Here is a 20,489-nt window from a genome sequence, read left to right on the forward strand (position 1 = left end):
TCTTTCTAAACTACTGTCCTCTGTACAAAGAGAGCAACTCTGATTCAACCGAACAAAATGCGAGGAAGGAGAACTGTTTTGTGGAGTATGGAAATAGACACCTTGCTAATGCTGGCACCGCCGCTCATTCAAGGTTAAAATAAAAGGCTCAGTGCTTCATTTCTCATGAAATGTTCTCTCACAGTAGGTTACAAATCTTGGGCTTGTTATAGAAGAGAGAAAAGGAGAATATATAGATAGTATCTGGTTATAAGAAATTGGACTGGAAGCATCAGCTTATTTTATGTATTAGAAACGTTAAGTCAAGATGTGATCCAGAAACCTTGATATGATAAAAATCCATGTCCTTCTGCTAAAATACCGGTCACCCAGACCCACACATCCATTAAAGCTATAGCAAATCCTTTACCATATAGCACAATGCTAGAAATCTAAATTCTAGAAGTCTGAACTTTCAGCCTCTCTCCCACACTTGACTGCTCACTAAATTTACTTTGCCTGTCCATCCATACACAGAGCTTAACCTGGGTTAGCTCCAACTGGATCTCAGACCCAAAACCTTCAGAAGCCAGGTAAGGGATGTCTAAGGCTTGTGATCAGGGAGATGTAAAGGCAGCAAAGGACGCACTGTCTTCTCAGCGCCAACGCAGAACAGATTGTCAGGTTGACAAGACAAGCTGAAATGTCCTTTGCTGTCTTTTTATATCCACTGCTGTCCCAGGAACTAGCTGCTTAAAAACAAAATTACTTCTTTCCAGAAATTAACACATTATTATGTGTTAGCAAAGTATAAAATTTATATGATAGTTTATTTACATACTTTTGTCATTATTATAATGCTTCTATATTTGACTTTCTGCATATTTTGCAGAGCAGACTGCTTTATGCTCTGGTAATTTCCCATTTTATATCATTCACATATGAAGGCACTTGCAAGGTTGCTGGATGTACTTATTTTTAAAAATTAAAAACAATCCTGTTTTCATTTTTATGTTGTTGTTCACCTGTGTGTTTGACTGTAAACTTAGATTAAATAAAATGACCTCAAAATGTTAATGTTACAAAGCTATCTAAAAGGACTGCAGAGCAAAGTGCTTCATGAATAGTGAATACTTTCATAAACAACAACTAACATCTGTGAACAGCACGTAGTGAAAGATAAAGACGTCTGTAATGAAATGCGTGGTGAGATGAATCTTACTTACCAAATTCCTTGGGAACCGCTATAGAATAAACACAATTATGTCCCACACTGTAATTTTTTGGATAGTTTGGTGATAGAACAGTGCCTTCTGAACCTGTTGAACGACTTCCGCATGGTGCTAGAAAATAAAAATGATAAAACATTAATTGTAGGTAAAACAATTAAAAATCATACTGAAACAGGCCAGTAAGCCAGGACAAGTGAAACAGGGAAACTGAGACAGAGAATTGAACAAACTGGTGGAGCAATTTACAGCCACATACAGAAGGTCACCTCCCTAGTGATAACATTTAGGCCTTAGTAGTATTTCAGCTTTAGGTCTGGAAAAGCAGCAAACCCAGGTGGGCGACACCAGGACCAACTGCAGTGACTAATGACCTCCTGCCCTGGCACTGATGAGTCAGTAGAGACCATGACCCTCAAAGAGCACACCTGGAAAACTGATGAATATTCTGCTGAAACCCTCCCCTGAGACCTCCCCTAAGATTCCAGCCTGAAAGAGAAAGAGAAAGCCCCCAAGACAAAGGGCCCAGTGTGCTCTCTCCCTCTGGGGAGCAGCCTGCACCATTTCCTTTCCCCGTTTCTTCCCCCACAGGCAAGCATCTCCTAAACTCATAGGGACCCTATGAGACTCACAGCGAGGGGAGCAATGGGTGGTGGTGGCACATCCTGGGCTAACCCCCTGAACCTGTCTCCAAGCCCCCTTTTCTCTAGATTCCCAGAGAGTCAGGGCAGCCCAGCCTCGGCTCTCCTGTTGCTTCTTCTGTCTAAGCCCTTCCTTGTTCCACTATCCCCAGCTTTAATAAACGTTCCCTCATAGGCACCTAGGCTCCTGTTGTGAAACCTTTCCTGCACAAAGCCAAGGACCCACACTACCCAGGCCCTGCGCACACCTGCTTAGGGCCAGGTCCCCTGTCCGGGAACAATATTATGAGTACTTGACTAACATAAAAATATGGCTCGTTGATTTTAAGGTGTATCATGTATCTCCATATTTTAACAAGTTCCCCCCACTGTCAAGTATTTTAAAAATAAAAAATTGTGCACAAACAAGATTTTAAACATCAAGGTTTACTTTTTTCAGAAATAAAGTAATATAATCAAGTTGTAATGGTGCTATCTCTAGAGGTAGAAACAGTGGGCCTGCTTTCATTTACGATAAGTGTAATGATAATCATGTCTTTTCTAATGATGAGAACTTACATATGCAAGTGAGAAATTGTTTCCCTGCCAGGCTTTGACAATCTACTGAAAATCAACCCTGATTATGCTGTCACCAAATTAAGTATTTCTATACATGGTACAAGGATGGCTGTACAAATACATTCATTCACACATCTAAATAAAATATTCTCTCACCAACCGTTACCTGTTTATATAACTTACATTTAAATCAGAGGAGGTGCTGATGGTGAGAGAGGCAGACTTTTTGCTACCTCAGCCCCCAGTGTACTATGTTCCTGAAAAAGTTGAGGATGAAGCCAATGTTGCTGGCAAATTTGTAGAAGATGGTTTTGTTGTTTACAAGAAATGTGAATGCATTAGGATTTGTAATTTCGGAACTCAGAGAGAGACTTGAGCTACTAGTAGAGATTTAGGAATCCAAAGCATAAAGAAGACAGTTGGTATTCTTTAAGTGACATCACCCAGAAAGTCTGTAGAATGAGAAAAGATGGCCAAAGAGGAGGTCTGGGGATGCCCAGGTAGGATCAGATAGGAGGTACTACAGAGAAATTAGTTCTTGGGAGCCAAGGGCAAAGAGAGTTTCAATTAAAAGAAAGTATTCAAAAAGGTTAAGATTTGCAGAATGGTAATAAATGAAAAAGGAGTCTGTGTGGATTTGTCCAGCTGGACTATCAAGGAGCAAGGAGCTTCTTTATGCCCACGGTTTCCCTGAGGGGCTTTGCCTGCAGGCTTTGCTGCCCGCTGGGCCTGCCCCGCACCCTGTGGAGGTGGGACGAGCTTCCTGATGGGTGAGCTCAGCACAGGACGGGTACTGCCAGCTGGGAGCCACCTGCCTGCAGGGCACAGTGGCTGGATTCCTCCTCTAGGGTAGCTAAGGGGGTCTCTACAGTGTAAGTAAGGGGGTGGCCACGGTTGTGGCACCTGTAAGTGCATAGGAAGCCCAATGTTACTGCTCCTCAGCTTTTATCAATATTCAAACTGATGGTTTGATTTCTTTTAGCCCATCTCTTAATTGGCTTTGAACTTGTGCAGGATTCTTCTCAAACACCACATAGGAACTTTTTTGTATTATTAATACAGTAGTTTCAACCAGAGCAGCTTTCTATCAATTATAGCCAGCAAGCCAAATCCAACCCAAGCCAAGAGAAGTTTTTACATTTTTAAAGAGTTATAACCAAAACAGAAACTAAGACTGTGTGACAGACATATGGCCAGCAAAGCCCCAAATGCCATTTGGCCCTTTACAGAAAAAGTTAGCTAACCCTTGAATAGAGTAGAGAGGTGAGAGCTGGACTGTACTTGGATGGTGAGTGAGTAGTGTATAAAGAAATTGAAAAGTCATCAGAATCTTAACCATGAACAGAAGGAGAATGTTGGGGGGAAATGCAAAGCTCAATGAGTTTTTGTTTTGCTGTTTTGTTTAGTTGTGAGGAAGGAGTCTTTACAAGGGGAAAATCAGGAGCACTGACCTGGAGGCTTGGAAAAGATGAGATTAACACAAGTGGAGTGACTAGTTAAGGAAGCATTAGTGACATTCCTCTGTCCCTGAGAAAAGGACTAAAGGAGAGATAGGTTTGGGTTTATGTTGGCAATTTATTGGAGTTAGTGCCTGGTTTTCCTTTTAAGGAGAACTGGATGGGGTGCACTCTGTGACTTGAGAAGAGTCGTGAATGTTTGAAATAGCGAAAACTTATGATCGATTCCTGACCAGAGTTTAAAAGAAAGCAAGATATTTAAACACACACACAACATAAAACATAAACAGCATGTTGTATTGAGATGGGTGGTTAATACATGCTCTGCCTTTTTTCTTTTACTGTTAAGTAAAAGTAGTTAGACTTAAAGATACCAAAATTAGAACTCCCCAGAATAACAGCAAATTGACAGTGATGCTAATAAGCAAAGACGCAGCGCTCTCATCACTCATTATTGTTTGAAATTAGTCAGGTGTCTTCTTATTTCAGCACAGATAACTTTATTCAGTGGGTAATATTATTCATGGGAGCACCATTCAAGGGTAAGTAGCATGCTTCATGGTAACTTCCTTTCTGATTTTAAGGTGCTCCAAAATTACAATACTTTGAATGTATGTGACAAAACTCTTATTTTTAAAGTTTGAAAGTATGACTAGCAAGAAGAGCTCCTACCTGAAGTTTAGCTTTGTGAGTTAATCATGAATATTCTGCCATTCCACGTTAATGTGCAGCTGATGGCTCAATTTGTTTTGTATATTTTATTTTGCATAATTGGGACATTTAGCTTTTGTTGAAAATGTAATTTATAAATATAAAAAATAAAGGCTTTCATTTTAAACCACTGATGGATATATATGAGGCTGCATATAGTCACTTGTCCTTATGGTGACTACTATTATGTTAGATTCTGTTATTTGTGCTAGTAGCAATAACTTTATGTTTCATCTGGTCAATGATTACAGCATAGCCTAATTTATATTCAATTATGTTGTATACTGTAGTGACTGAAAACATTTTATGCACTATGTAAATATCATAAAAAAGGGAAAATTAACGAAGCTGAGAGATGCAGTTTTATTGTAATCTGTTTTATATTTATTAAAATCTAAATGAAATAATGACTAAGCCAAGCTAACTTTACTAATTCTTCTAATATTGGTTTCTAAAAGCTTCTCATATTCTCTCTCCCTGTTTTAATTTCATGTTATTTGCTAGTAGAAAAAAGGGCAGCCTGTATCTTTCTGGCTCTGTTAACAATCAGTAGAAGATAAAAGGAAGCCAGGGCTTTTAATTCTATGCTTATTTTTGCAATCTGACTTATTACACATGTGGGCCTTTTGTTTCTCTGAACAGCCTTTATTATTGGAATGCATTAAATGTAAGAACTCATCTGCGGTGTTATGACTACCTTAAATCTGCATTTTAATAGCATATTTGTAGAATACATGAATTATGGGAAGAAATAGTTCTATGGTTAACTAAGTTTGGTAAATACATGGATAAAAGAAATACGGTTCTTTACTATAGGACTGCACTGAGACTTTAGTAAAGTTTGGGGAATATCATGCTTTTCCTTACAAATTATTTGATCATGGAGACTGTTCCAGTATAACATCTCCCAGGACCAATGTTCTCCAGGGCACACTTTGCAAAATGCCAGATTGATGATTCTAAAATGTGCTATCACTTTGGCAATAATTCTAACGTTTATATTATTGACTGTAATTAATTATGATTTTGCAGCACTATAGAACTGTGTGTCATGTATACATACAGAGCCAAAGTAATTTTTTTAGAGCCAAAGTATTTTAAAGATTTAAAACGCCAAAATGAGCCTGTTATGAGAGTAGTCACTGATCAGCTGCCTCCTGTACATCCCTGACTGGGGATCGAGCCCGCAACCCGGGCCTGTGCCCTGACCGGGAATCAAACCGCGATCTCCAGGACCCGAGGCCTACGCTCAACCGCTGAGCCACGCCCGGCCGCGCACCACTATTTCTTTAATCACCAGGAAGCATTGCTGCTTTATATGTAGAGGCAATATTATGTGAAAGATGATGCACCTTTAAAGATGCCAAATATATCCAAAGGTAAGGTTTTTACAATATGAGAGCCACATGGATGCTGAGTTCCACTAGGAAACTGCAAACTCATGTCTACCACTTCACAGCAGCAAATCCAGGCCAACATTTATTCACTCCGGGGTAGTCCCTCATGGACTAAGAGAAACCAACCATGCAGTTTAACCATGTGTCGTTCTTTCCCTTCTCCTTTTTTCTGTTTGCTTTTTTAAGTCTTTTGGCTGAAATGCATGGTTCGATTGCATTAGTAAAATGTGCCCATGCTCTAACTGTAGTCTACATGCTGGTTCCCCTGCTGCACCGTGAGGCCGCGAGGGAATAGACAGGTGTGGCGTTTCCAGAGCAATCGAGGATGGGACTGCACCGGGCTTTTAGGCATCTAGTCATCCAATGAAAAGACTCGGCCTGTGGCTGGTCCTGGGGGGGGGGGGGGGAGAGGAGAGGCTGGAGGGGGAGGGGAGGAGCCTTCCCTCTGAGTGACACAGAAGAATCCCAAACCATCTACAGGAAAGAGATGCTATTTGAATGCCCGCGGATCTCAGAGATGCCATAATACGTGCAACAGAGCCTTAAGCTACTTGCAGGTTCAGATCTGTCTTCTCACTTGTGTAATGGATAATTTATTACTGAGCATGCTGTATAATAAAAATTATTCTATAATGTATAAATCTGTTTTTTCTCAGAAAGCAAGTTCAGTACTTTTAAAAGTGATGAATTCTTACAGGTCACAAAAGAGCAATATGATATATTAAATCAATAATTTACCAGATGTGGCCTGTGACTCCTGCAGCTTGAAAGAACTGCTGTACCTTACAAAAGCGCCGGTGCAGGTCTAGCACAATGCTTATGCCCGGACACGGCCTGGTGGAACGTCACAAATCATAAATCCTGGTATAGAATGTGTCTGAAAGCTAGATCTCCCCTGGGGTCCTTCCTTTTTTTCTAAAGCAGGACTTTCATAACCTTAAACTCTGTGATGTGAATTTGTAATGCAGACAGCTAGACAGCCATTACTCCCGGCATCGACTTTGAGATTAAAATTATTATTGCTTCTTTTTCCCCCTTTGTTCAAAACCTTGATCTTAGTAAAAATACCTAATTATTCATCTATTCATTTCATTCTCTTCTTCACGTCTCCCATGTAAGCATATTGTACTTCATTTTATTTATCTGCCTTCAAACAGAAGCCTCCATATTATCATAAGGATAAATACTAGTTTAATTCTAAGCCATTCCTCTAAGTAACTTATTTTTCTCTTCATTTTCCTCTGTATTATTTTGATACATGTACATTTATGTGCTATGAGTTTTCTATTACTTCATCTGTTCGTTCACCTAAATAAAAATAGCAAAAATCAGTCTTTATTACTTGTGAATTAATTTTGTGTTATAATTCCACACTCTTGTTTCACACTGGAAAAAAAAAATCCATCTCAATGTTGTAATCAGTGGCTTGTAAACCATTTTAATGACCCACTAAGTCAACTTAGTAGGATATGAGCTTCTACATCTGTCACCTCACTGATTGCCTGGATGCATTCATTTGATTTTGCTGTCCATGAGCTGTGTGCTCCACCAGAGGCATGTTCTTAGGAAAAAAGTCATTCTATGACAAAGCCTTAGGAATAGCTGTATTCCTTGAATAGGTCTTCCATGTTACCATAAACAAATTCTACTAGCAGTAGTGAGCACGTCTATTATGTATATCATTCATTTTTTACATCATTTTCAAGATTAGGATATAATTCATATATCATAAAATTCACCCTTTTGAAGTATACAAGTGAATGTTTTTTAAAAAGCAGATTCACAAGGTTGTGTAACCAACCCCACTACCCATCTAAGAATTTGTCACCCAAAAAAGAATTCCTGTACTCATTAGCAATCACACCTCATTCACTTCACTCCCAAGTCCCTAGCGATCTCTAGTCTATGATTTTATGGAAACCGTGTATGTGAAGACACATTTTTAAAATGATTTTGATTGAATTATTGTAAAAACTCAAATCCTTTTTCATCAGTTTATTCTTCGTTTTCTCTAAGTCATAGATTTTTAGTTTTGAAATATTTTATTATTGAAAAAATACTTAAAACAGTTGCTATATTAGAAAATAAGTTCAGAGGGGAAAAGCCTGCTGTAACAATTTATTAACTGCTCCTCCTACTTAATCTCCCTACAAATGTCGATTTCTCAGGAAAGGCTTCCTGCCTTCCAGACTGCTTCAGAAGCCCTCAGAATACAACACTTCAGCCATTATTTTAGGACACTGATTACAACTTGTAATTATATATTTATTTGTATGGCTCTCTGATTAACGCCTGTCTCTATCTCTAGATTCCAAGATCTACTAAATTAAAGTTTCCATGTCTTTTTTTCCTCCCCATACAATTTATAGCTCTGGAGCCTAGTATAATGTCTGTTTATGCAAGAAGCTTCTAATAAGAATGTAATAATGAATATAAGAAAAAATGAAATACAAATTATATTGATATCTTGCCTTTGACTAAATGCACAGAATGTAAAACTCATGGATCTCCCAAACTCTTTGTTCAGGGTAACAGCAGAATGCCACATAAAACCCAGAGATTTGGAGACAGCTTCACTCTCTATGGGCCGAGTGGCCTGGGAAGAGAGGAAAATCTGGCGCAGGAGGTGTCTGCTCGGTCTGATGTACGAGGTGGGCTTAAGTCAAATGAACCCAGAAACTCTCCTGACCTCCCCGAATCGTTTGGAGGCGAGATAACGAGGCTTTCACAAGTGTCTTAGGAGGGTGCACTAACCTCTTACGAATCCAGAAGGCGCTCACAGGGCAGCGAAGGGGCAGGAGGACCTTCCCCCGTGTTTCTGCCAAATCCCTCTCTTGGGTGAGCTAGAGGCGCCTCTCAGGCCCCTGCCCAGGACACTGTCCCCGAGCAGGAGCTCGTGGCTCCTCCTTTCCTTTCCTCTGATTTTTCCTGAAGATGAAGAGCTGAGCATTCCCCCCAAAGCTGGAGGAGCCAAAGCTTCAGTCCAGCTATTTCCCTGTGCCCAGTGTCAGCGGCCAGCCCTCTACCCTTGTGGCCTCTGTTCTTTACAATCCGGGGAAATCAGAGCAACGGAAGCAGTGAAAAGGAGGACCTGGCCCATCTGCTTCTTGTCCGTCTGCTTCAGGGCTGCGTGTCACGGTCCATGAATTTTAGATGGGCCGGGGGGAATGTCTCTATTTATACTAGACCCTAACTGAATTTTTCTAACTGGATTTTAGCATTTCCTTTCATTTGAAATGTAGGCAACATAGTAGCATTAAAAGTAACTGGGACTTTGTCGCCAAGAGAAATCACATATATTTTTCTATTATATTATAATTGACGCAGATACCTCAAAATATTTATGCTCATCACCACTAAAATTTGCAGTAGTTATTAGACCTGCTGCTATAACTTTTAATTAAGGCATTAATTAAGAAGCAACACATTATTACACCAAATGTGGTGTGTTTTTATTATAGATTTTAAGTACTTGGTAATTAGTTTATCTTTCAAGCTTATGTGCTTTATTTTATTTTATACACTTAAAAAATGGTTCTAAGGTCCACTGGGTTCATGAGACTTCCCTCCTACACACAAAAGGAAACCATGTGCTAACTAGATTCATCTATTCTTTTCCTTATGGGAGTTTACCTCAGAGTTTGTTGCTTTGGCCTAAGGAGATCTGAAAAATATTAGTTTTATTGGAGGATTTTTCCCCCCTGCCCTTTTGTCTCTTTTCTTAACAGGACAGATCAGTTCTCCCCTGACTTTCTAAACCTCATATTTGGAACTTGGGGAGAAATACCCAGTGATAGGATTGGCTAAAGCTTAAGGCTATTTAGAACCATAGCCTAAATATGGTTCATATTTACTCCCTAACTCTCATTGTGTTTCAATATAACTAACTAGATTTCCGTTTTGGGACTTGGAACCAAATTCCAGGTTGCACTTGGACAGTTCTATACTGTCTTCTTTTAGGCATATATATATATATATATATATATATATATATATATATATATATTCGTTGGAACCTTGGAGTAATGGCTCACTGGTTGAAATGTATGTAAGTGTAAAAGGATTTTTTTTCTGTATTTAATAAAGGGGAGGAAAGCAGCAACTTCCCTCTCTCCTCCTTTAGGGTGTCTCCTCAAAAACATGATGGACCAACCTTTTCACTTTACAGCACAAGGTTGCTGGCCTTCTGACCTTGGAAATATGAGCATATAATCCTAAAATAAACTCAGGGTTCTTAACAAGGTATACAAGAAACAAGGCACATCAAATGGTCTTTCAGGGAGATAGTGTTATTTGTTCTTTTTTTACTGTATAAATTTGCGTGAGACTCTGTCTGGTCTTTGTAGTGTGTTTTACAAACTGCCTACTATGTGCATTGTATTCCAGATGTGCTTATTCAATAAAAAAACTGCTTTCTTTCTCTTCAAGGTTTTGTGGAATGATCTTTGTTAGTAGGGTTTTTGTTTCCCTAATGAAAGTAAAGACTTGGCTATCCATAGATTTCTTGTCTTATTACCTTAATACCATTCCATAATACAATTTGAATCACACTATGACTTCTAACAGTTATTGTTATATACATTATTTTCTTTATCTATGAAGAAAGAATCACTGGGCTGATTCAACTTTCTGTTTTTTTGTTTTTTTTTTTACTTTTTTTCTTCTTCAATCCTCACCTGAGGACATGCTTTTTAAAAAACTGATTTGAGAGAGAGAAAGAGAGGGGGGGGGTGGGGAGAGAGGAAGAGAAACATTTATGTGAGAGAAAAACATCAATCGGTTGCCCCCCACACTCGCCCCTACTAGGACCAAACCCACAACGTAGGTATGTGCCCTGACCAGGAATCAACCAGCAACCTTTTGGTGCACAAGACGATGCTCCGACCAACTGAGCCACCTGGCCTGGGCATTAATTCAACTTTCTGTATAAATTATTTTCTGTTTTTCTGCAAAACCTGGCAACACATTAGGAAGGTATGTTTGAAGTCTGACTAAAAAATAGACTACATGGTCGCAGAGAATGGGAACATCTTAGTACAATGAGAGGCCATGAGACTACCCATGTGGAGATATGGAGTAATGACAGATGCCAAAGGCAGGGGAAATAAAAATGGTTTAAATATGAGCTCCAAGTCAGTGGTCACAAGAAAATACGCTGTGAATTATAGCCATTGATTTGCAATCAAGTTGCTTTTTACATGGGCAATTCTACATAGTATGCTCCAGAATCCACAGCAGCAGGGATTCATTTATAACAATATTAATGATTCTCTAGACTAGCACAGGAGGCCAACAGGAGTGTTAATGTAAGTAAGAGAGCCTGGAGAATAGCAGGTACTCAATAATGTCTGCTTCTCTCCCCATTTCCTTTTAAATAATACTTTTCTCCCATCATATGGAAACGAAATATGCTGTGGTCTTATCCCAGTACTACCTTAACTTGTTTCAGTACAAATATGTGACACTTCTTCGTAGAACGCGGCTCTGATGCATAATCAGTACATTATGTCTATGAACAACATTCTTATGTGTATCTGATGAAAGGCAGATATTTGATGATACTCAGAAATAATTTACCACTAAGTCTTTATTTTATGAATTTTTCATCTCCATGGTTTAATTATATCATGTATTTAAATGAGATAAAATTTTAAGGGTTCAGTATATTAGACTAGATTATCTCTATATACATTTACAATGAATAGGACTCTGGATTTGTTTCACACCTCAAAAATGTATATGCTTCAAGGACACTTGAAATAAGGAATTAATCCAAGACAGGTTATCCCACTTAAGCAGAAGATCTGGAATAAAAGTTCAGTTATTTATTTCTTTGTACAGTCTAATGATATATTTAATTAAAGGTAGGCCACAGGAGGTCACTAGTGAAAATAACTCTCACTAGTTGTAAAGCTATAATACAAAATGAACGTTTCAGTTTTTTGTTTCGAAGTTTTCTCTTCATTTGCTAGGGCAAGGGGGCTCTTCTTTTAAGCTTTTATCATTCCATTTGTCACTGACTGGCAGCTGAATGAAGAATGATGGGTATCTAATAGTAATATCTTCATGGTTATGCACTTTGGATAGACTCATGGGTCACCAGTGATTGAGTTTCTTAATTTTTTTCTTTTTCCCCCAAGAATCCAGGACTTACAGTAGCATGAGTGAGACAAAGGTATTAAAAATAAGTTGCAGATTTTCAAAAGAACTGCGTTAACACTGACTATATCTGTTAAGGCATTTGTAGTCTGTGTCAAGTTGATTTTAAATGAAATAAAAAAATGCACTTCAGATAAATACCTTTATCAGTTATTGGTAGGAATTTACATTTTAAAAAATTCTCACACTAAGCCTGGAGGAAGATTTTAGGCTAAATCTCACTACTTATTCTTGGAGTCATGTATCCATTCATGAAACATCTAGTCAACTAAAATATGCTGGGTACTCTTAGGCTCTAGAGATATAAAAAATTCAATACAAGGTCATTTGAAGAGTTAACCAACCCACCTATAGGACAGTGATTAAAAGCATGGAGTCCAAAGCAAGACTGTTAGGCAAGTGTGACTTTGAACAAGTGACTGAAATCTCTCTATGTGGTTGCCCTACTGAGCTGCATTAATTTCCATACAAAATTCCCTGTTTACTCGGGTTCCCACGTGTTCACATATGCTGAGCCCTATGGGTGAAACACAGCACCCCCTCCGGTCTTGTAACTCACCTGGTTCCTTCTTACTTATAATTTTAAGATTCATTTCATGTATCACTTTTATAAAGAAGACTCCCCTGATCTCTCTTTGTAACTAGGTCAGGTGCACCTCCATGCTGTGCTCACAGGACTTTGTTTTTATTCTAGAAATGGACCTTATCTGTCTGCATCTCATCAGATTGTAACTCTCTGCAGGAAAGGACCATATTGAATTCATGTTTTTATCCCTAATAGTAAGTGCAGGACCAGGCTGATAATTGGTACTTCTGAATGCCTATAAAAAAGAATGAATGACACTATTTCTTCTTTAGAATAATTGGCAAGCTAGTAATTATTTAACAGTCCCAATACACTTATTCTTAGGGTCTTATTATTATAATTATCAACTGGATGCTCACTGGATACTATGGCACTGAAAAAAAATCAAGTATATTGCATTGGTTCAGTTATAAAATAAATAAGTCACAGGGCTGTAATGTAGAGCATGGCGACTATAGTTAATAATACTGTATTCATAGTTGAAAGCTGGTAGGGAGTCAATCTTAAAAGTCCTCAGCACAAGTAAAACATTTTTTTGTAACTATGTGTGGTGATGGATGTTAGCCAGACATATGTGGTAATCATTTCTCAATATATACAAACGTCAAGTCATTATTCTGTGCACCTGAAGAAACTAATACGATGTTATACGTCAATTCAAGCTCAATTAAAAAATATATTGATTAGCATTGTGGCCAGTACTCTCAAGGTTAATGATTTTCACCTTTCAAGTTCTAAGGCCCTAAAATAACTAGGACTTTTGCACACATCAGAGATGTCTTTACCCAGGGTAAAATCGTTTCCATTTTAGATATATACATATGAACCTGCTCTTGGAGCGTCAGGGAGCAGAGGCAAAATAAATAGGGGTGGTTTTTGTACTAAGAAGAAAAGCGGTCACCTGGCTGAAGGAAGTCAGAGAGCTAGCCACCCAGAGAGCTGGGGAAACAGCATTCAGGCGGAAAGGACAGCAAGTGCAAAAGCCCTGATGCAGAACTGTGAGCGGTGCCTTGAAGGAACACGAAGGAGGCACACAGCATGGAGGCAGATGCATCTGACCTCAGGGTCTTATTATTATAAGACGAGTGTGGCCTGAGAGCAAGAACAGTAGGGACGTAGGGTGCAAAAAGGCAGATTATGCAGAACATGATAAGATCTTTGGCATTTATTCAGATTTAGGAAACTGCCGGTGGGCTTTGAGTAAATATGTGATATAATCTGACATACGCTTTCAAGACTACTTCGCTGTGTTCAGAAGAGACTGGAGAAATGGGGAAGGGAAGAAACTAGCTGGAAGGGCTGATAAGAGGCAAGATATGTCTGGGGCCCTAGATCTGGGTAGAGATGTATTTATATAAGCAAATGCAATGCCATTAGGTGAAATAAATCAAATAAAGAACATCAAGGGGAAAAAGTGGAATCAGTCACTATTTGTGTTTTATTACCTTTATCTAATGTTGAGTCAGATTATGGATAAGAACAATATAAGATAATTTTGTTTCAGCAGATACTTTTCAAAATATGAAAAATAACAGGAGAAGAAATTCTAAACATTTTTTTTTATCACAAAATGAATTGCAGGTACAGATATCCTGTTTTCCTATCATTTAATGTATGTGACAATCTTATAAGATCATCAGCAGGGTTTCTCATCTCTAAGCAGGACTTAGCACAGGATGCTATCATTTTGGGTCTACTTCTGACAAATATAATCTCCCGGTGCCCAACATAAACTCTTGAAAACATTTTCTTAAGATGTAAAATTTATACTTAATCCTAAACAATGATAAAAAAATCTATATTCTAAAATAGACAAACTGCACATTCTTATGGGTGCAGTTCAGGTTAAAAAATATTTACTTAAAGCCTTCTTGTGTAAATTAATGTGTTTCATGCTAAAAGGTAATATGTATCCCAAGACTTCATGACTTTATGTTGTGAAACTAAGGTAAAAGTAAGGCAATATTATATGAAAAAGTAAAATATGTGTGGCTACATTTAGAGTTTGTGGAGTACGGTCGTGTTTATTTTCATTAAAAAAATAAAAAACCTTATTTCCTTATTTTGGCCCTTAGTAATCACAGTCCGATAGCCAACTCCCTACTTGTGTCTAAAGCAAAGCCTACCAATCAGTCAAAATTTCCAAAAGACTTGGCATGAAAAGCAGCAGAGATTAGCCATGGAGCACTCAAACACTGATGAAATTGGAAATAGGAGCACAAGCAAATTAACACAGGACAAAGGCAATTACCAGAATGACCAAAAATAATATATCTCTGGAACACTGAAGACAGGGCTGTGGATGTGACATAACTCTTTATCTCATATATCAGGAAATCTGTATATTCAATATATATTGTCTAGAGTTGGTGAATCAAGAAACAGAGCTTCACACGTTATGCAGGGTCATGGATTGGCCCATTAGAGCAACTAGAAATAGAAATTACTAGAAGACTTATCTGAGGCATAAGAGAATGGAGGGGGCCAGGGAAGATGACCGTTGCTTTAAATTGCTTTAAATGATAAGCTAGTCTGTATTATATTTTAGGTATTGCATGCATACTTTACTGTAGTAAAAATACATTTACCTTAATTAAAAATAATATATTCTTATAAACATCAAACCCTTCCTGCTCTAATGCACATGCTTGACACACTAATTTTGACTTTTAAAGTATTAAATTAATAAATCTGAAGGTCAGCCAGTCCTGTGTATTTTGGATTTCTACACAATCACTATGAAGGAAAACAAATAGATATGTGTTACCCTGATAAAAAACAACAAAAAACTAAACTGTATTAATTTCTCCTTACTGTGTGACATCAACAGCCACAGGACCAAATGCTTTAAATAAGTTATTTAACATAATCCTCCCAATAGCCTTACAAATTACACAATATTGTCTCATGCTTAGATATACAAAATAAACAAATTGAACAAGATTACATGCTTGACACAAGCTTCTTTCCTTGTTTGCAAACCATTTTTTTAAGAGTTAAATATATCTAATTCTAAAACATGGGATTTTTTTCCCTTCCAATATACTAGAAGTTAGATGACTTGTGTTTAAGTTAGAAATCATACACATATAACTCTAATATATAAATATATTACACAAGTAGAAAAAATTACCATGTGTATTATACACAAAGGATCCATACTTTTAACCACCAGATCAGTGTTGTTAGGGTATTTTTCCACTGAAATTCATAGAAGAAACACACTTTATATCAATGCAAACATAAATACCTACATGCAGACACACACGAGTATATGTGTATTTATTGCATTTTATTTATTTCTGTATATAACCAAAAAAAAAGTTCTGCAAATATTTATCCTTACTGTATTATTTAAATTACAGTATTTCTCTTTCCTCTTATTTTATTTTATTAAATTTTATATAAATTATAAAAATGCTAGTCATGACCCAGTGAATTGAATTTATGACTCACTGGTGGTGACCCACCGTTTGGAAAGTTTGCCCTAGATGAGATCATCTCCATGGTCAATTCTGTACAACACATTAGAATCATTTATCTGACTAGAGAGTCTGTGGTGACTTTCCATAGTGATATCACTTTTTCTCTCTCCTTACTGACTGTTTTTTCCCCCCACTGTATCTCTGTCCTCATAAATATAGTTATAGATAAATATATAATTTTTGGACATGCAGTATTATTTTTTTCTAATAAGGTTATTTTATTTAGTTATAATGTCCATCTCCAACAGCTTAGCTTGAAATAAAAATTCCCATGGTCTGCAAAAGACTCTCCTCTGTCACTTTAAAATGTCCTTTTTTCATAAATTTTAAAACATTCTGTGTTTGACTTTCTGTTTAACACTAAGATGTGGGTTTTTGGAAAGGCCATAAGTCACCAGTTCCATAAAGTGGTGAACTGGTCTTTGTTTTGGAAAATCCTTTAGGAATTTATCCAGAAATATATTCATAAAATTCTGAACCACGGTCATCAAAACCTGCTTCACTGTTTACTGGGGACTTTCACAGTTTGCCCCCTTGTGTCCACTGGGTGGTCTCTTCAAAACCATTCCCAAAGGGCTGTTCATTTAATGCAGTTAACTGCTTAGCAAATTCAACTCCCCAAGCGAAGGTAGTATCTGTTTCAGGTGCCTCTCTGACCAGTAACTACCCTAACATCCAAAGCATGAAGTCTCCTCCCCTTGACTGTGTCATCCTAAGTCTCTGTCTAGTATTAGACATAATCACTGGCTGATCCCTTGTCAAACTGATTCTGACGCCCTGGTCTCGCACTAACTCGAGCTGCGGCCGATCTGGCAACTTTCCTATCTGATATTATGTCACAGAAACTAGTTTCAGGTCTTTCTCCATCCTTCTGCATCCCTGAGTCTTCCTCATGCTACTGGAGCGGCCTAAGCAGCTCCAATTTGGTTGTTGCTTTTAGACAAACTAATTCCTAAGAAAAATATATATTCTTCTATGTCCCCATTTCTATAAAGATTTATCACCAATTCTTGATAATATTTAAGTTATCACATTTATCTACTTCTGTGGAAACGGCAGTTTCATTGTGTTTGTTCCTCACTTAGCCAGTGTTTTCTGAGCACCTCATGATTTCAGACAAGCCTCTAACCTGAACACAAATGCCCAGGACACATGCTCCTGCTGCTCTGTTACCTCACCGACTGCAACACGCACACTGCGTTAGAGACACCTGGGAATAGAAACACTTTCCCAAGCCATGTCGTTATTGAATCCAATTTAAACACCTTGGATAAAATCTCAGCATTGCTATGCCATATTTTCAGGTTGTATGTTAAACGGTTGATTTTTTAAAAAGTACAGAAACAACTTTAAACATTTATTGATTCTTTCTAATAATAAAATCTCAGCAAGAAAAGGACTGTTTCTTACCATGACAGCTTGGTAAGGCTCTATTCCATCCAGGTCTTCCATCATCTCCCATGATACAGGTGAGTGTTGAATAACCTTGAAGAACGTAACCAGCATCGCAGTAATAGGTGACTGTGGACCCTAATTTATAATCCATTCCAAGTCTGGTGCCGTTCATTATATTGCCTGGATCAAAGCAGGACTCTCGGAGTTTTGCTGTAAAACAATGTGGATATATAATGAAGTCTTTTAAAATACCGTTTTCTATGCAGTCTTTAAGATGTCTTCATTATTATCACTAAATGGGAAGGAAAGCACCAAGCATCCTTTCAGTAACACCCTTTCAGCCTCTGAGAGCTCAAAGTACAGAGCAGTCCTTAACCATATCTGACATTTTAATAATTAGTAAGAGAATGCAATTCTTGTTTTTCTCATTAAAATTAGTATCTTATATATATACACACACACACATATATATGTGTGTGTGTGTATATATATATATATATATATATATATATATATATATTCAAACATAGGGTTTTAGAGTTTCTTATAAAAATAAGCAGGACTTTTTCTTTATTTAATATTCCTTTATTAATGTGCACCCATTCCATTATACATTGCCTATGTCGAGCTCAGTTCATTTCGCCAAGAGGAAAGTAAAAGACACTTTTTTTCTGCCTTGAAAACATTTCTCTTAACCTACCTGCTCTAGTCATCCCCACATTTCTATTAGAGGTCTGTCTATTATAAAATAGTAACAATATCTTTATAAAATCCGAACCAATATTGTTTTGGCCAGAGAGTCTATGTCAAAGCGAAGCACTTTCAAAGCTAACAGTGTTAGACAATTGTACATGTGAAGTCCATTCACAACAAAGGGACTGTTTTCTGTGCACCCAGGTAGTGAACTAAAGAGGAAAATACGTAGAGAAACAGACTAATGAATACATTTTGAGAATGGGCACTAGAACAATTTGTTGTAAAAAGATCTGTAATACCTTAATATTTCCATTTTCTTCTTCTAATATTATTTACTTAAGAAATAATATAGAAATGTGCAATATAAGGATCACAAGTTCAGGATAACAAAGATGATTTTTTTTTTTTTTTTTTTTACATTAGAGTTTATCTTATGTTAATAGGAAGTCAGGAGGTGGGTGTATCTCTGAATATGACTCATGGCATCACTAGAATTTAAGTCAACAATATCTTGGTGTTTGGCTACTACAGAAATGATATCAATATATCCAAATCTAATTAATTGCAACAGTAAAAACATTTTTCCCCCATTCATTCAAGTTTGCAGAGTTTAAATTACTTTAGCATTTACAGGAAATGATGACACATTTGTATGTTAGGAAGAGCACTATGCAAGATTTCTCCCAATTCAACTAAAGAGGACATGGTGGAACCGAACACTTAAATGATTTCAACAGAACATCAGAAGAATAAAGAAGGCCACTTTCTTTCCTTCCTTCTTTCTTTCCAACGAATACTTAAGAGCCCACTACCCAGCCAACTCTGGAAATATAGCAGAAGACAATCAGAAAACATTCTAACCCTCACGGCACTTACAGTCAATTAAGAAATACATTAAATAAATGCTAGTAATTGCGATGAGTAATACAAAAGTGGAGGCATTCAGGAACCTCTCTGAAGAACTGACATACAAACTGAACATTAAGAGATAATGAGGTGACCAGGTCAGAGAGAAATGGGGGGCCGGGAGGGGAGAAGGTGTACTGGGCTGTGCAAATGGAGTGAACCCAATTCCTGAGTGTCAATCCAAAGCTAAAAAACTTGATCTCCCAAGTGAGTGTGTGCACACACGCAATTTGTACCCCATGTACTATATATATTCAGGCTTCACAGTAAAAATTGTTTCCCAATCCAAGAAGCTATATATCTTCCCAGATAAGATATCCACACAACACTGTTTTTAGATAAGATCCAGCAGGGTGAGTACTAAATTTCGCCACCAGGAATGGGGCTTGAGTGTTGGAAGGGTTGGTTGGTTTATTTTGAAGTCTAAAACCTCCCATTGAGCCCTGCCTTAAACAAGCAGAAAAACACAACATAATTTTTAGGCAGAACAGCAACCTAGCACTTATAGCCGGCCTTCATGAAATTGAGCTAAATCCCTTGAGGGCAAGGGAGGGATTGAAATCACTTTTTAAAGGATCAATCTCTTTGACATGTCTAACAGCCTAATATTCATCTTTTGAAAAGCTTGCGTTTTCTTCTTCAAAGTTTTCCCAAAAGTTTCAGTGACATATCAATGAACTGTCATCCGAACATCCTCCTTTTTGAGGAACGAAAAATATGGTCAACAAATTAAAAGTATGGCCTGTGCGGCAGTTTTACATCGCTAGCATCACTTTGAGCGGATTCATTTATCTCGTTGTTACGTTTACACACTACTGGGAATGAGTTCAGGCCCCGAGAGCTACACTCGCTTGGGGGTGTACAGGCGCTGCTGTCCCCCCATCTGATCGGAACCGGTCCCCAGGGCCCTCCCTGCTGGAAAACCCAGGGTTCGCATAGGGCCTTATCTCCCGGGTGCTTTGTGGGAATAAATACAAGCCGTACTCTTTTACTTTGGAAAACACTGCTGCAACGGAAATGAAATGATTGACCCCAGAATATCTCAGAGTGAAGGTGAAATGTAGTAAGTGACTCTATATCTTAACTGATAGGTTAATTAAGAAAGTAACATGATATTGTTAAGGTGCTTCGCTAATTTACTCCACATATAAATAACCATTCATGAGTTTACCACTGTACATATTGGTGCCTACAAGTTGACATCCCCTGCCAGCTGAAACACCAACTAGCTGCGAGCAGGTCTTCTTCAAGTAGCACAAAACTGTGTACAGCCCCCCTCCTTCATCAATG

The 20,489-nt window shown here is 37.8% G+C and overlaps 1 protein-coding gene across 1 annotated transcript in view; it reads right to left on the minus strand.

Moving 5' to 3' along the window:
- Positions 1-20,489, minus strand: part of CSMD3 (CUB and Sushi multiple domains 3) — a gene marked incomplete at its 5' end in the record, with an annotated part of 553,604 nt that overhangs the window by 129,523 nt on the left and 403,592 nt on the right. Inside the window, 2 exons of the mRNA XM_081116493.1 lie at positions 1,206-1,322; positions 17,613-17,807. Of these exons, the coding sequence (XP_080972619.1) occupies positions 1,206-1,322; positions 17,613-17,807 (312 nt within the window). The remainder of the gene's footprint in view (positions 1-1,205; positions 1,323-17,612; positions 17,808-20,489) is intronic.

This window comes from Miniopterus schreibersii, assembly GCF_964146895.1.
Source record: "Miniopterus schreibersii genome assembly, chromosome: 17".
Taxonomy (NCBI): Eukaryota; Metazoa; Chordata; class Mammalia; order Chiroptera; family Miniopteridae; genus Miniopterus; species Miniopterus schreibersii.